This window comes from Ochotona curzoniae, unplaced genomic scaffold (genome assembly GCF_017591425.1).
Source record: "Ochotona curzoniae isolate NIBS_2020 unplaced genomic scaffold, NIBS_Ocur_1.0 scaffold_2476, whole genome shotgun sequence".
NCBI classification, from domain to species: Eukaryota; Metazoa; Chordata; class Mammalia; order Lagomorpha; family Ochotonidae; genus Ochotona; species Ochotona curzoniae.
Genome location: NW_024467095.1, coordinates 20,178,975 through 20,194,407, shown reverse-complemented (window position 1 = coordinate 20,194,407; position 15,433 = coordinate 20,178,975). Strand labels below are relative to the sequence as shown.

At 59.0% G+C, this 15,433-nt stretch overlaps 1 protein-coding gene across 2 annotated transcripts; it reads left to right on the top strand.

Moving 5' to 3' along the window:
• The first annotated feature begins 335 nt into the window (after positions 1–335).
• On the top strand, positions 336–15,379 carry SLC4A2 (solute carrier family 4 member 2). Of its 2 annotated transcripts, XM_041001963.1 has the most exons (23): positions 336–470; positions 2,613–2,726; positions 4,532–4,697; positions 4,829–5,067; positions 5,148–5,266; positions 6,746–6,978; positions 7,072–7,214; positions 8,164–8,344; positions 10,402–10,537; positions 10,663–10,828; positions 10,913–11,027; positions 11,149–11,333; positions 11,492–11,717; positions 11,905–12,123; positions 12,193–12,341; positions 12,434–12,628; positions 13,132–13,386; positions 13,492–13,581; positions 13,746–13,912; positions 14,191–14,444; positions 14,547–14,716; positions 14,900–15,073; positions 15,155–15,379. In XM_041001963.1, the coding sequence occupies exons 2-23, from the start codon at positions 2,676–2,678 to the stop codon at positions 15,233–15,235; spliced, it is 3,714 nt and encodes a 1,237-aa protein (XP_040857897.1). In that variant the 5' UTR covers positions 336–470; positions 2,613–2,675; the 3' UTR covers positions 15,236–15,379. The 2 variants fall into 2 exon arrangements, with proteins under 2 accessions (XP_040857897.1, XP_040857896.1); XM_041001962.1 differs by lacking the exons at positions 336–470; positions 2,613–2,726 and adding an exon at positions 3,290–3,328.
• The last annotated feature ends 54 nt before the right edge of the window (positions 15,380–15,433 follow it).

The following is a 15,433-nucleotide window of genomic DNA, read 5'->3' as shown; positions in this document are numbered from 1 at the left end:
AAGAATCCTGACTCCAATGCCATTATTATCTCAAAAGCCTGAGTTTCCTGGCTAGTCTGGTACCTACGTTTTCCTGCCCGGGAGCCTCTGCGTGAGGCGAGCTCCCTTCCGCACCACAAATGCCGTGAGGGAGTTAAAGACGGCGTCCCCGGGCGGCAGCGGCAGCGGCTTCCCAGCGCCGGACTCCCCGTGCCGGCTTGTGCCTGGAGGCGCGCCCCCACGCCCCTACTCTCGGCCCCCGCTCTCCGCCTTCCCACTCGCCGCGGCGGGGCCGCGCACGGTGCGCCGGGGGGCGCGCACGCTGGGGGCTGGCCTGCCCGAGGCGCGGGGGAAAGTTGAGTTGGGAGAAGTTGGGAGCGGCTGGGGCGCGCCCCGGGGTGGGCACGGGGAAGTCGTCGGGAGCGCGCCAGGGCGCCGGAGGACCGGGAGAGACCCCGAGGCCCCCGGGGCACGAAGTCCAGAGCGAGAGGGTAAGCGGAAAGGTGGTGGCGGGGGAGGGGGCAGGGAAGGCCACGGCCGCGGAGGGAGGAAGGGAGAGGGGAAGAAGGGGGGGCGGGGGAACTCGGGACTCGAGCAGGGAGGAGTGGAAGTGGAGGAAAGGGCGGAGACTGGGGCGCGGGGAACTGAGGTCCTGACGTGAAAGATGGGGAGGCGAACGGAGTCCCGGTCGGAAGTGGGGAATTCTGGGGTCCGCTTCTTAAAGTTCTCTAACGCCGAGGTGCCGCGCCCCCTGCCACCAAGAGGGGGTAGCCTCTGGGAGGCGCTGGCTACTCTCACAGCTCCACTGGGTGGGCTCCAGAAGACCCCTCCCTGCGAAAGTGTCCCTCAGTCTTGTCCAGGACTCTCCGCCTTGGGGTAGCCGCGGCCTTGGGCTCCGATCTCCGGGCTCAGAGGCGGAGCCAAGCCAAGGGGGGGGGCGTTGCGGGTCAGGTCAGGAAGAGGGGTCACTCAAGAGAGGGGGCAGTTGGGTGGGGATCAGAAAGACGAACTCGGCGTGAGAGGGGCGACCCGGCTTGAGAGGGGCGGTCATTTATCTGTGTGAGAAGCTCTGTGCCTGTCATGGGGGGGCGGCAATGTTTGGAAGCCCGGGTCCACTCTATCCCCCCTCCTCTCCCAGGGTGGACACACATCCCACAGCTGTGGAATGTAGGAATTCACTGAGACTGTAGTTAATGCCCAAGTGGGGGTCCAGGGTGCTAATCCTTCAGGCCAAGGGGGGGAGCGATGTTAATCCTCCGGGCCGGTCGGGGCTGGTCCCCGGAATGTGCCCCCACACGGATTATGGACACGATGCCGTGGACAGAAACTGCTTTGTGTTCCAGGACAGCGGGGAGGAGTAGGGGAGCGTGGGTGAAGGGAGGAGGAGCACACATTGAGGGCACAGCCTGGAGGTGGGAGGGAACACCCGCAGGTGCTTAGGACAGCCTTCCTAGATCGTGGGCCTCGGGTACAGCTCTGCCCGCTGCTGGCCTAGGCTGAAGGCCTGCCAGGAGGCGGAGGCGAAGGGAACCTGCAGCTGAGCTGGAGTGCTTGCCAGCAGTGTGTCCCTCCATCCTGGGCTAGTCTACCCGCTACCCCTATACCATTTGACCCTCCCCTGATCCACCCGAGGGACCTTAACTTAGGCAACCTAAGCTCCCCAGTAGCAAGCACTGTGGGGAGCTGGGTAAGAAGGGGCACCCCTCTGCTCTCCCCCACCAGTGTCATCTGCACGCTCCCACCAGTCACTGTCAGGAGGGTAGCAGCCCAACCACTCAGATTTTCCTGCCTTGAGCTGGGGTGGGAAGGGGCGGGATCCTGACTGCTTCTCTGGATTTCTGTGCCCACCCCACTCCCTCCCCATTATAAAGCTCTACCCAGCCTGTGCCCACCTCCTCTATCCCTTCCTTCCCTCCCACTCAGTGGAGGAGTGGAGAGCTTGCCCTTCACCCTGGGAGAGCCTCCTTCTCTGCTGCCTGTCTACGGGCACAGACACTGAAGCAGGGGCACCTCACCCCTTAGCCGCCTTGAGCAGGGGGCACCCCTCCCAGACCCTGCTTGCCTCTTGGGCTGCCTCCAAAATTCTTTCTGCCTCTGCTCCTCGCTCCTCTACAGCCTGGCCCTCCTCCTCCTCCTCCTCCCCCTCCTCCCAGCAGCGGCTCCTGCTCCACGGGTGTCTGCTCTGCCCACCACACCCCTCTGGCTGTTCCCCGGGCCCACCTTCCTGGTTCCTGTTTCACTCCTGTTCTTTCTCTTTCTCGCTCCCTCCCTGATCCGCGTTGCTTTCCCTCCAGGAGAGGGCCTTGACTCTTTCCTCCCCCGTTTTCTTGGCGGACTTCCTCCCGTCTTCTTGCTCTCTGCTCAAGTCTTTCGGCCTCTAGCGGCCCCCCTCCTTCTCACTCCTATTCCCATCTCGCTTTGTTCTTTTTTATTCCTATAAATAACTCTCCTCTTTGCTCTTGCCGCCTCTGAGGGCCACTCCGAGGCCTCTTCAAAGTCTAGGAGGAGCCTGAGCAGCGAGAGCAGGAGACCCCTGCGCGTGTGCCGCGCCAGGCTCCTTGGCTCCGGGGCGCGGGGGAGGGGCGCGCCGCTGGGCCGCTTGCCGATGGTGGTCGCTCCTGCTCCCCACCCAGGTTATGCCTCCACCTTGTTGCTCTGAAAGCCGCAGCGACAGCGAGAAGGGCTAAGATTTGGCCATGAGCAGCGCCCCCCGGCGCCCCGCCTCGGGCGCAGAGTCTTTCCGCACGGTGAGTACTGCCTGCGGGTCGGCGGAGCCCAGACTTTAGCCTCAGTGCCGCCCTCCCTGGCAGACACAGGTGTTCTGGCGGAGGGTCGCTGCCAAATGGGGGGGATGGAGTGTGTGTGTGTGTGTGTAAAAGCCTGGGAAAGGAACCTGTGCTGCCTTCCGGAGACCCTCTGCCATCCCTCTCCTGACCTGGCGACTTGAGGCACCAAAATTGAATCCTTGCGGAGTCGGTGAAAACAGTTTCTTGAGGTGGTAGTTTAGCCTCAGTGGAATGCTTTGGTAACCCGGGGACTCAAACCCGGCGACCTGCTGTGACCCGGCTTTATTATGGCGCGCAGGAGCGGCTCTGGTCGGGACTTGCAGACCAAGGCAGGCCCCGCCCCTCCGGCCCCGCCCAGCCCCCCACGTGGCCACCGCCCTACCCTGCTCCCCTTCCCGATTTCCCTAAGGAGTTTGATGATTAACCCCAATTGCCGCAATGAGCCCTGTAATTGGTCACTTCGGCCCAGAAGAGCACGTGACTGGAAAGGGACCCGGGCCTGTGTCCTCCCCTCTTTCCCGAGTTCGCTCCTGCCGGCCATGGACTTCCTCCTGCGGCCTCAGGTGCGAGGGGTCCGCCCCCCCTCCTCCCCTGACCCCAAGCTGGCTCCCTGTGTCCTTTCTCCTGCCTGCCTTCTGCCGCGCTGCTTGTTGTGGGAGTGGGGCCCGAGCTCATGGAGCCAGGCGCAGGCTGTGGAGATGTCTGGGCGGGAAGAAGGCCACCTCCTGGCCCTATCGCCCTCTCCTATCTGATGTCCCTGTGGGCTCCAGCTCCTCCAGTGTCTCCCCAGGACCCGCCCTTCACCCTCTTAGCTCTAGCGGCTGATAGTGCCATGGAGGGGGTGCCTACCCCACGCCCTTGGAGGTCCTGATGCCCTTCAAGTGCAGAAGCTCTTGAGCAAATATTTGGAGGCGCCCAGAGCTGAGAGCGGCCCCAGGGTGGGCGGGGTGGGGGCTGGATCACAGTTGCCCAGCCCCGTGGCAGCGGCGGACCCTGCTTAGCTCGGCTCAGCTCTCCCCAGTGAGCGCTGAACACCGCAGTCCCTGCCCGGCTGGCTCTGCCCAGGCTGTCTGCTGCGGGCACTCTGCAGGATGACTCAGGTGGGGGGAGTGGGGGTGGAGTGGGAGGCGGGGCCAGCTGCCTGAGGGGCTGGTGGAGCCAGGCTGGGGGGGGGGGCGGATGCTTGCTGCTGTGAGGGGGTGCGGTGTGGGGGCTGTCCTGGGGAGGTGAAGGATGTAGATTCCTATCCCAAATGTCTGGGTTTCTGTGACTCCCACTTATTGGGGACCAGTTAAGCCTGGACGCCCCTAGAAGTTATTTTGGGGGCTCAGTAGGTTTTCTGTAGCCAAAAGTAGACTCCTTCAATCTGTGTCTTGGGATCTGCTCAGTTCCCACAGCCTCCCTCCAGGGTGCAGAAGGGCTGGACACACAGGATTTCTGCCAAGCCTCCAGGGTGGCCTCACCTGCCCTACAGCTGATACTGACTGTACTGACAGGAACCAGGAGGGTGGGATGGCTGACCTCCTGGCACTGCAGGGGACAGGCTATAGCAGAGGTGGTCCCAGATCCCAGGCTGGAGAGGACAGTTTTCAGGGAGTGCATTGGAAGGCTGCTGGGAGGAGGGTGGTGGTGTGTATGTGTGTACTGGATCCCTGGTGTTAAGGACCTGCTGTGAGGGTGCTAGATCTCCAGCACTGGGCAGGGTAGAATTTTGATATAGTTTCCCATGAGCCCCTGTGTGTTCTCTCACCCTGTTTTCTTCGCAGCCAGAGCCAGAGAGCTTGGGCCCTGGGACACCTGGGTTCCCAGAGCAGGAAGAAGATGAACTTCACCGCACCCTGGGCGTGGAGCGCTTCGAGGAAATCCTGCAGGAGGCCGGATCTCGTGGAGGGGAGGAACCAGGCCGCAGCTATGGGGAGGAAGACTTTGAATGTGAGGGACCAAGCTTGACTGTCCGTTAGAAAAAGGACTGGGGTACTAACAGGAGAGGCTGGGGTTGGGGGCCAGGATGGCCAGGGAGGGATGCTGTACCTGCCGGCAGCCAAGCCCCTTCCTCCCTGCAGACCATCGTCAGTCCTCCCACCACATCCACCACCCACTGTCCACCCACCTGCCCCCGGACACTCGCCGCCGCAAGACTCCCCAGGGCCCGGGACGGAAGCCTCGAAGGCGCCCAGGAGCCTCCCCAACCGGGGAAACCCCCACCATTGAAGAGGGGGAGGAAGATGAGGACGAGGCCAATGAGGCTGAGGGGGCCAGGGCACCTGCTGAGCCATCAATCATCTTGCCTTCTTCGGTACAGGTGAGGGAGGACCCAGGCTCCTGGGGCCCACATGTGAGCCCTGGGCTGGCCTCAGCTGCTCACTTGGGCTCCTGTTGCAGTTCTTTCTCCAGGAGGATGAAGGTACTGATCGGAAGGTGGAGCGGACCAGCCCATCTCCACCTGCACTGCTGCCCCACCAAGAGGCAGCTCCTCGGGCCACCAAAGGGGCCCAGACGGGGTAAGTACACCCCAGTTGGCAGTGGGCCCTCCCCTACTAAGGCAGTGGGGGAACACAAGAGAACACATAAGCCATGGGATCACTGGGCTGGGGTTCAGGCCCTAGTCCTTCCCCTTACCGACTATATGAGCAAGTTTCTTTTGCCCTCTGTGCCTCAGGGTCATCCCTAGCCTTCAGAGCGGTCACATGGAAGCTTTCTCCCTGGGAAGCTTTTTACCTGGGTAGAGTAGGGATTAAAGGGTGGTGTGAGCTAAGGTTCCAAGAATGGTCTGGCCATGAACAGATAGGCAAGCTAAGCTACCCCCACAACCCCTCGCCTGGCCCTCCATCCTTGGTGCCAGGAGAAACAGCCCTGGGCAGTGGCTGGGGAGCTGAACTGGTGGCCTCTCAGCACCACTCCAGAGTTGGAGAGAAATAGGGAACCCTCTCATTCCTCAGGAGCTGCTAGTCCAACCCAGTTGGAAACCAAATGTCGTGTGAAGTGGTGCCAGAAAGCTGTCACTGCATGCAGTAGCTTGGTTCTGACAAAATCCCAGTACCAGCGGGAGACTGGGAGTCAAGTTGAGGGGCACTAGCCAAAGAAGACTTCCTGGAGGAGATGACTTTGAGCTGGACTCAAGGTCACTACTATCGCAGACCTGTTGTTTTCTGGGTGCTAGCTAGCATGAAAGGCTGACAGAAGTGAAGGGCACATTTCCCCCCTTGGCAGAGTGTACGGCATTCTGAGAAGACAGGTTGCGCTGATGGAGCTGGCCCATGGTGTACCGTGAACCCAGGGGCCCATCGAACAACCAGGAGAGGCAGGAGCGCTGGGCTGGGCTAAATGGACACAGGCATGCATAGTGGCCCACAGCCACCAAGGCTGAGCCAGGCTAAAGCCATGAGTCCAGGTCTCTCATGGTAGTGGAGATCCAAGTGCTTGAGTCATCACCACCAGCTCCCAGAGTATGCAAAACCAGGAAACTGGATTTGGGTGGAGCTAGGACTCTAACCCAGGCACCAAGCTGCTAGATGCTTCTCCTCCTCACAAGCCCAGAGAAGCTGGCTGTAGTTCCCAGGGCCCGTTCCACAGCCCTAGTCCCCTTTGGTTAGGAATGTCAGACTCTGGGAAGCTCCTGAGTCCCGTGCTCGGGCAAGAGAGTAAATGCAAAGACAGGGAAATACTCCCAAACACCCATTACGGCCATGCCCTGCATTATTCCTGTTCCGGAATTTTGCCTCCCACACCCCTATGGAAGGAGCTGATATTGGGGGGGGGGACTTTGGGGTAACTTGATACCTTCACAACTAGGAAAGGGCAGAGTTGAGATTTAATGCAGGCATTCTATCAGAAGTTTCCCTCTTTCCTCATCTGAAGTAGGGGGAGGCGGGGTCTAGGGCGGTCCCCTCCCTGCTCTCCCCGCCCTCCCCTGCCTGGTGTAGGTTGCAGGGGAGGAGGCTGACTTTCTTGGGCTTATTAAGGCTGTTCCGTGTGTCTAGAGTCCCACTGGAAGAGGTGGTGGCGGTGGCCAGTGCCACAGCAGGAGGTGACGATGGGGGTGCTTCGGGGCGCCCCCTCACCAAAGCCCAGCCTGGACATCGCAGCTACAACCTTCAGGAGAGGAGGCGCATCGGGAGCATGACCGGGGTTGAACAGGCCCTGCTCCCTCGTGTCCCCACAGACGAGAGCGAGGCCCAGACGCTGGCCACAGCTGATCTAGACCTCATGAAGAGTGAGTGCTGGGGTCTGGGTTCCATCCATCGTGGGTGGGAAAAGGAGTCCCACAGACAAGGGGAACCTTGACCCTGGTTCTTTCCCCGGCCAGGTCACCGGTTCGAGGACGTTCCTGGGGTGCGGCGGCACTTGGTGCGGAAGAATGCCAAAGGGTCAGCCCAGAGCAGTCGGGAAGGGCGTGAGCCTGGCCCCACGCCTCGAGCCCGTCCTCGGGCCCCCCACAAGCCCCATGAGGTACCAGTCTCTGCTCCATGCCCTTTCTTCCTAGGCCACTGGGACTTGGGTCACCCCACTCTGGTCGCAGAGGTTGCAGGAGTGCGCTGAGCTTGTCCTGGCGCCTGTGGGTCTGGGTGTTGTGGTTATGATTCACGCCTGAGACACGGTGGATGAGTGCACGGCGTGACCATGAGGTGTTAGAGTGGGGAGCAACTGCCTTTTTCTGGTTTGAACAAAACGACCCTTTGGGCCAGAGGTGGCTGTGGGTACTGCCCTTCGTTTTCCAAGCCGGTCATCTCTGGATGCATTTGAGCTCCTCCCAACAATCTGTGAGCATGGCTGCACAGGTGGTGCCAGCCATAAACCGGGTGGCTGTAACTTGGCCAAGGTCATGCTGTTACTGAGGGACACTGCCCAGCGTAGTCGTCAGTGCTCTGCTCCCTGGCTCGGTGTATTTTTGGAGCCTTTTTATTGAGGAATAATAGACATACCATAATTTTCACTTGTCTTCAGCTCACGCAACACCTGGAAACCACCACTTTAAGTAGAGAACATTTCCACAGTCGTGCCCTGAGCTGGTTGGGATTCTCCACCGGTGCCCATTCCTCTGTCACTTGGAGTGAATGATGCGGGTTCGTGAATGCACGAGAATAGAGCCGCAGGAGATCCCTCTGTCTCACAGGAAGGGACTGTGTATCAGGCTGAGTCCAGGAGCCAATTATTTTCTGTGCTCTTTTAATTCTCCGATTGGTCCTTTAAGGCAGATGTCACTATCCCTATTTTGCAGCTGAGAGAAACCAAGTACTAGATTGACCAGTGTGTCTAGAGTCCAAGTACTAGATTGGTCAGTCCCTTACCCAGTGAGCTGGGAGCCACACTGTGCTCCCAGCAGAAACCCTGGGACCACTCCCACCCCAGGGTGGCCTGGGGCTCTACACCCTGCAGTGCCTTCTCATCTCACCCCCAGGTATTTGTGGAGCTCAACGAGTTGCTCCTGGACAAAAACCAGGAGCCTCAGTGGCGGGAGACAGCGCGCTGGATCAAATTTGAGGAGGATGTGGAAGAGGAGACGGAGCGCTGGGGGAAGCCTCATGTGGCCTCGCTGTCCTTCCGCAGTCTGCTGGAGCTCCGCCGGACCCTGGCGCACGGTAAGGCTACCCTGCCTCTCTCTGGGAATGCCCTGTTTAGCCCCTAACCCACTCTTAGGCCTGTTCCCTGAGAGTCAGGTGGCCCCAGTCTGTCCAGGCACACACTGCATATTGTGCATATTGTCAGGGAGGGAGCATCCTCCTGGCCCCAGGATCCTGCAGGCTACCAGGGTGGGAGTGATGTGTCCGTCACTATTTGGCCTTGGCAGTGAACAGCTTCTGTACATGGTGTTTCCAGACAGCAGAAACTGATGGGCTTGGGGTGGCAAGCTGTTTTGCAACTATTGTGATGGACAGTTTGTGCATGTTCCTTGCATGCTTTGTTAATATCAGAGTCCAGGGAATCCCTCCGGCTGGTCTGTAGCCTGAGGCTGGCACAGGCACTCCAGCCTGTGTCCAGTGTTCTGCTGTCCATGTGCGCCCCCTGCCCATCAGTCGTTCCCAGTTGCTTAGAGGGCCGACTCCTCCCAAGTATTGAGCAGCCCCTGGTTGAACTGTTTCCCAGCTGAAAGCAAAAAGGCTCCGAGTGAGGCTTGAGTGCTGTGGGTCACATGCCAGAAAGCGAGCTCTTTATCGCCCTGTGGCTTTGCCATGTCTGTTTTGGCTGCCCAGGGGCCTTCACTTCTGTTTATTCTTCAGCTCTTTGTTCCTGAAAGTTGACCTTGCCAGAACTATGACCTGGCGACTTTGAAGGGACTTTTCTGTTTCTATATAGAGTGGTGGAGGGAGGTCCGGACGCTGCCCAGGGAATGGTTTTTGGACTGGACAGAGTGGAGGGGAAGTGGACATTGTTGGGGTGGAGGGGGCATTCTCAGATAGCCCAAGGGCTGTCATGCAGACAAAGCCATGACATGCATCCAGAGGTTAGAATGAACATATAGCTTACCAAGAGGGAGGAGGGACTACCTTAAAAAAAAAAAATAGGGCCTATCATGATAGTGTAGCTGCTAAAGTCCTCGCCTTGAACTCGCCAGGATCCCATATGGATGCTGGTTCTAATCTCAGTGGCCCTGCTTCCCTGCCTGTGGCCTGGGAAAGCAGTTGAGAACAGTCCAAAGCCTTGGGACCCTTTACTCACGTGGGAGACCTAGAAGAAACTCCTGGCTCCTGCTTTGGATCAGCTCAGCTCTAGCTGTTGTGGCCACTTGAGGAGTGAACCATTGGATGGAAAATCTTTGTCTCTCCTCCTCTCTGTATATCTGCCTTTCCAATAAAAATAAATACATCTTTTTAAAAAGCATATATATATTTAAAATTTTTTAAATTGTTTATTTTTATTGGAAAGGCATATTTACAGAGAGAGAGATTGATCCTTCTTTCACTGGTTCACTTCCCAAATGATCTCAGTGACCTGAGCTGAGCCAATCTAAAGCCAGGCGCTTCCTCTCAGCCTCCCATGTGGGTGCAGGGGCCTAATGACTTGAGCTTTATTTTTATTTGAAAAGCAGATTTACAGAAATAAGGAGAGAGATCTTCCATTCATTGGTTCGCTTCCCAAATGGCCACAATGGCTAGAGATATGTCAGTCCAAAGCCAGGAGCCCGGGGCTTCTGGATCTCACACATGGGTGCAGGGGCCCAAGGACTTGGGCCATCTTCCGCTGATTTCTCAGGCACATTAACAGGGAGCTGAACTGGAAGTAGAGCAGCTGGGACTCAAGCAGTATCCACACGGGATGTTGGCCCTGCAGGTAGAGGTTTATGTGCTGATGCTGGCCCCAGGAGGGACTTTCTAACAATGAAGAGGCTTTGGCTGGGGCAAGCAGCCTGGAGCATCCCCTGGAGGCTGGGTGCTCTCGGCCTAGAGCATCTGTGAATGAGGCTTGGTACTCTGCGGTCCTCATGCACTCCTGAGGTGAGATCTGGGAGCACAGAAAGAGATCAGAGGCAGTGTGACTTAGGCATGGGACGTAGCTGGGGCTGCAGTCCATCCCATGGATCACACCCCACTCCTGGCTACCCCGGCAACCTCCAGGCTCGCCTTCTGTTTTATCCCTGCTACCATCCCTCATAGTTTTCTGATGAAGTGCTGAGGAGTCTTTGCTGCCTGTACTTTAGGGGCTGTGCTCCTGGACCTGGACCAGCAGACCCTGCCTGGAGTGGCTCACCAGGTGGTAGAGCAGATGGTCATCTCGGACCAGATCAAGGCTGAGGACAGAGCCAACGTGCTGCGGGCCCTGCTGCTGAAGCACAGGTGAGGCCCTGCGGGCAGGGGGCTCACCCTGCCCTTCCTGCCTGTCCCTAAGCCCATGTCCTCAGCCCCTCACCACCCCTTCTGTCTAAGCTCACTACCCCTTCTGTCCCCTGCCCCCCCCCCAGCCACCCAAGTGACGAGAAGGATTTCTCCTTCCCCCGCAATATCTCGGCTGGCTCCCTGGGCTCCCTGCTGGGCCATCACCATGGTCAGGGGGCCGAGAGCGACCCTCACGTCACCGAGCCGCTCATCGGAGGCATTCCAGAGACCCGACTGGAGGTGGAACGAGAGGTGAGAGGAGAGCAAAGGCGGGGCTTGTGCAGGACCATGAGCAAGCCTGTGTGGGCTGACTTCCCTTCCCCACCATCCATCCAGCGTGAGCTGCCACCTCAGGCCCCACCAGCCGGCATCACTCGCTCCAAGTCCAAGCATGAATTGAAGCTTCTGGAGAAGATCCCGGAGAATGCTGAGGCAACTGTGGTCCTTGTGGGTACGTGGGACAAGCAGGTCTCGGGGAGAGGGGGATTCTGCAGCCAGGTCTCGGGGTTCCTCCTGGCCTGGTGGCTGAGGATGGTCCTGCACCTGCTCTCACCCACTCCTCATGCCCCTAGGCTGCGTGGAGTTCCTCTCCCGCCCCACCATGGCCTTCGTGCGGCTACGGGAGGCCGTAGAACTGGATGCGGTGCTGGAGGTGCCTGTGCCTGTGCGCTTTCTCTTCCTGCTGCTGGGTCCGAGCAGCGCCAACATGGACTACCATGAGATAGGTCGCTCCATCTCCACCCTCATGTCTGACAAGGTCGGTGTCCTTCCTCATCTGGGCCCTGTTAATGTGGACCACCCTGCATCCCCTCTGCCCCATCTTCCCAGTTAGCCTCAGCCCGATTCTGCTGTCCCAGCTCCCTGACCTAGAGCTTCCCCCTGGCACCCCTCCCGATCACCCTCCTGCTTTGGCAGCAATTCCATGAGGCAGCCTACCTGGCAGACGAGCGGGATGACCTGCTGACCGCCATCAACGCTTTCCTGGACTGCAGCGTGGTGCTGCCGCCCTCAGAGGTGCAGGGCGAGGAGCTGCTGCGTTCTGTCGCCCATTTCCAACGCCAGATGCTCAAGAAGCGTGAGGAGCAGGGCCGGCTGCTGCCTCCTGGGGCTGGGCTCGAGCCCAAGTCTGCCCAAGATAAGGGTACGGGCCCGTGCTGACCTGTGGCCTTGAGGAGGGAAAAGGGTGGGCGATATTGCCTGAGCAGCCCCGAGAGATGCCTGGGTGGCAGTGCTCCTGGCCATGGCAGGTGGTGTGTGTGCACAGAGGAAGGCTGGGCAGGGTGGGCAAGAGGGGCCCACGGGTGCCCTGACGGAGGCCTGGGTTGCAGCGCTCCTGCAGATGGTAGAGGCGGCAGGTGCAGCTGAAGATGATGATCCGCTGCGGCGGACAGGCAGACCCTTTGGGGGCCTCATTCGCGATGTGAGACGCCGCTATCCACACTACCTGAGTGACTTCCGGGATGCACTTGATCCCCAGTGCTTGGCTGCCGTCATCTTCATCTACTTTGCTGCTCTGTCTCCAGCCATCACCTTTGGAGGGCTGCTGGGTAAGCAGGGATTTTGGTTGGTTGGGTGGGGCCCAGCTGCCAGCAGCTGAGCCGTTGACGTGTCCTCAGGAGAGAAGACGCAGGACCTGATAGGAGTGTCAGAGTTGATCATGTCCACGGCGCTGCAGGGGGTCATCTTCTGCCTGCTGGGGGCCCAGCCACTGCTGGTGATCGGCTTCTCTGGACCTCTGCTGGTCTTCGAGGAGGCCTTCTTCTCGGTGGGTGCTCTTGTTGCTAGCCACGCCACTGCTACCACCACCTCCATCCTCCCACCCCCGGGCCTGACGCCTTCTCATTCTTCCACCTGCAGTTCTGTAGCAGCAACCAGCTGGAGTACCTGGTGGGCCGTGTGTGGATTGGCTTCTGGTTGGTGCTCCTGGCCCTGCTCATGGTGGCCCTGGAGGGCAGCTTCCTCGTCCGTTTCGTCTCCCGCTTCACCCAGGAGATCTTTGCCTTTCTCATCTCCCTCATCTTCATCTATGAGACATTCTACAAGCTCATCAAGGTGGGCAGGAGGACGGTGCTTGCCATTCCCAGCTGATGTGGGGCCCCCTGGGCATGGCTTTGGTGGAGTCCTAGTATCCTCTCATCAGTCCACATACCAGGGCTTCACATCAGTCTTTTTAAAAACGTTATTTATAATAAGGTAACAATGTTTGTGTTAAAGTATCAACTCGGAGGTTGCAGCGGGAATGCCCAGAGGCAACACATAGTCACCATGTGGGTGCTGGAGGTGGCACTCCCAGGCCTCTGCTACCTGCCTCCCAGCCTCTTGGTGCCTGGCTGCTGCCACACTCCTCACTCTGACCCACTGCCTTTGCCTGGCCTCCTGTAGCCCTCGCCTCATCCCACGTGGCCCTAGGATTGGAGCTGCTTCCCTGGGCCGTCTTCTTGATCTAACAGCAGAAGCTCCTGGCAGACAGGCTGGCTTTGCCCCGACCCCAGTCCAGTTGCACCCTCAGGAACTCCGTTTGCTGTGTTGCTGACGTGTTGGCCTGCTTTGTCCAGATCTTCCAGGAGCACCCACTCCATGGCTGTTCAGTCTCCAACAGCTCAGAGGTGGATGGCAGCGAGAATGTGACGTGGGCTGGGGTGGAAACCACTCTGGGGCCAAGCAATAGGAGTTCAGCCAGACAATCTGGGCAGATAAGACCCCGGGGCCAGCCCAACACAGCCCTACTGTCACTGGTGCTAATGGCCGGCACCTTCTTCATTGCCTTCTTCCTGCGCAAATTCAAGAACAGCCGCTTCTTCCCTGGCCGGGTACGTGGGTTTACAGGCTGGAGGCATCCTTGGGGCAAGTGACTGGGGGGTGATGGGGATAGCTGTAGGCCACACGGCCTCTGAGCACCATGCTTGCCCACTCAGATCCGGCGGGTCATCGGGGACTTCGGGGTGCCCATTGCGATCCTCATCATGGTGCTTGTGGATTATAGCATTGAAGACACTTACACCCAGGTAAGGTGTTGCCCATGTAGCACTGGGGAGGCACAGGCTGGTGCAGAGGTGCTACAGTGAGCCTGGGTTCTGGGTGCCCCCTCCCACTCTGGCCTCCAATGTAGCTATCCTTAAACTGGACCGTTGACAAGCTTTTTCCACTCTGCCACCCCTCTGCCTTGCAGAAATTGAGTGTGCCCAGTGGATTTTCAGTGACAGCTCCTGACAAGCGGGGCTGGGTCATCAACCCCCTGGGAGAGAAAAGCCCCTTCCCTGTGTGGATGATGCTGGCCAGTCTGCTGCCCGCCATCCTGGTCTTTATCCTCATCTTCATGGAGACACAGATCACCACGTGAGTGCTCCCAGCCTGGGGAACCGATCTCTAACTGCCAGTTATGCCATTGGAATTCATTTCATTGGCAACAGAAAGGCCCACTGATATGGGACGGGAACAAGGTGCAGGCTGGGGCCTGTCCTGCAGGACAGAGCAGCTGGGAATGTGACAGAATGGACAGTGACCACCAAGTTCCATAACAGCCCCAGGGTCTGGCTGGGAATGAGTTCTGGAAAGTCTGTGACCTGGCATGCTGAGTCCAGCCCAGGCTGCAGCAGGCTGATCTCTGCTCTCAGGTTGATCATTTCCAAGAAGGAGCGCATGCTACAGAAGGGCTCCGGCTTCCACCTGGACCTATTGCTCATCGTGGCCATGGGTGGTATCTGTGCTCTATTTGGCCTGCCCTGGTTGGCTGCCGCCACTGTCCGCTCCGTCACTCATGCCAACGCGCTCACTGTCATGAGCAAGGCTGTGGCGCCAGGGGACAAGCCCAAGATTCAGGAGGTCAAGGAGCAGCGGGTGACTGGGCTCCTGGTAGCCCTGCTTGTAGGTATGCTGCTCTTTGCCTCCCACCCTCCGAGGGGCTCCGGGCCACTGGGATGCAGTATCTGTGCCAACCTTCTCTCCTCTCCTCCCCGCCTTCCCCTAACAGGCCTTTCCATTGTTATTGGGGACCTGCTCCGGCAGATCCCCCTGGCTGTGCTGTTTGGAATTTTCCTGTATATGGGAGTCACCTCCCTTAATGGGATTCAGTTCTATGAGCGGCTGCACCTGCTGCTTATGCCGCCCAAGCACCACCCCGACGTCACTTATGTCAAGAAGGTGAGTCCTAGCAGGGAGGGCCTCCATGCCTCTGCCCTGTCCCACTCTCCTCCGCCCTTTTCCTTTCTGCATAGACCAGGCACTTTAGAAGGTGACCTGCTAAGGAGGGGAAGAGGCTCATCTCCACCCCTTGGCTGAAGCTGGCTAGGGAGAAGCCCGGCTCACCCTATCTTCCTTCCTCAGGTTCGAACCCTCCGGATGCACTTGTTCACAGCCCTGCAGCTGCTCTGCCTGGCCCTGCTCTGGGCAGTCATGTCCACAGCTGCGTCCCTGGCCTTCCCCTTCATCCTCATCCTCACAGTGCCTCTCCGCATGGTGGTGCTCACCCGCATCTTCACTGAGCGAGAGATGAAATGTGTAAGGACTCCCTCCGACCCGTGGGACCTCCCTCTTGTGCTTCCAGATCTTTTCCTGCCTAACAGCTGCCTCCTCCCACAGCTGGATGCTAATGAGGCGGAGCCGGTGTTTGATGAGCGGGAGGGCGTGGATGAATACAACGAGATGCCCATGCCTGTGTAGCTGCTGCCTGGAGGGACAGAGGGAACAGAGGCTGATGGGATGCAGCCCCTAGGCCCTCCTTGTTTTTATTTAAGTGAATAATTTAAAGCCTCCTCCCCTGCCCCTGCCCCTGCCCCCACAGTAAAGTGCTTCAGCTGCCACCTACCCGGCCTTTTGTCTCTGTTGGGGGCAGTGGGAACCCCCAACCCTGCTCCCTGG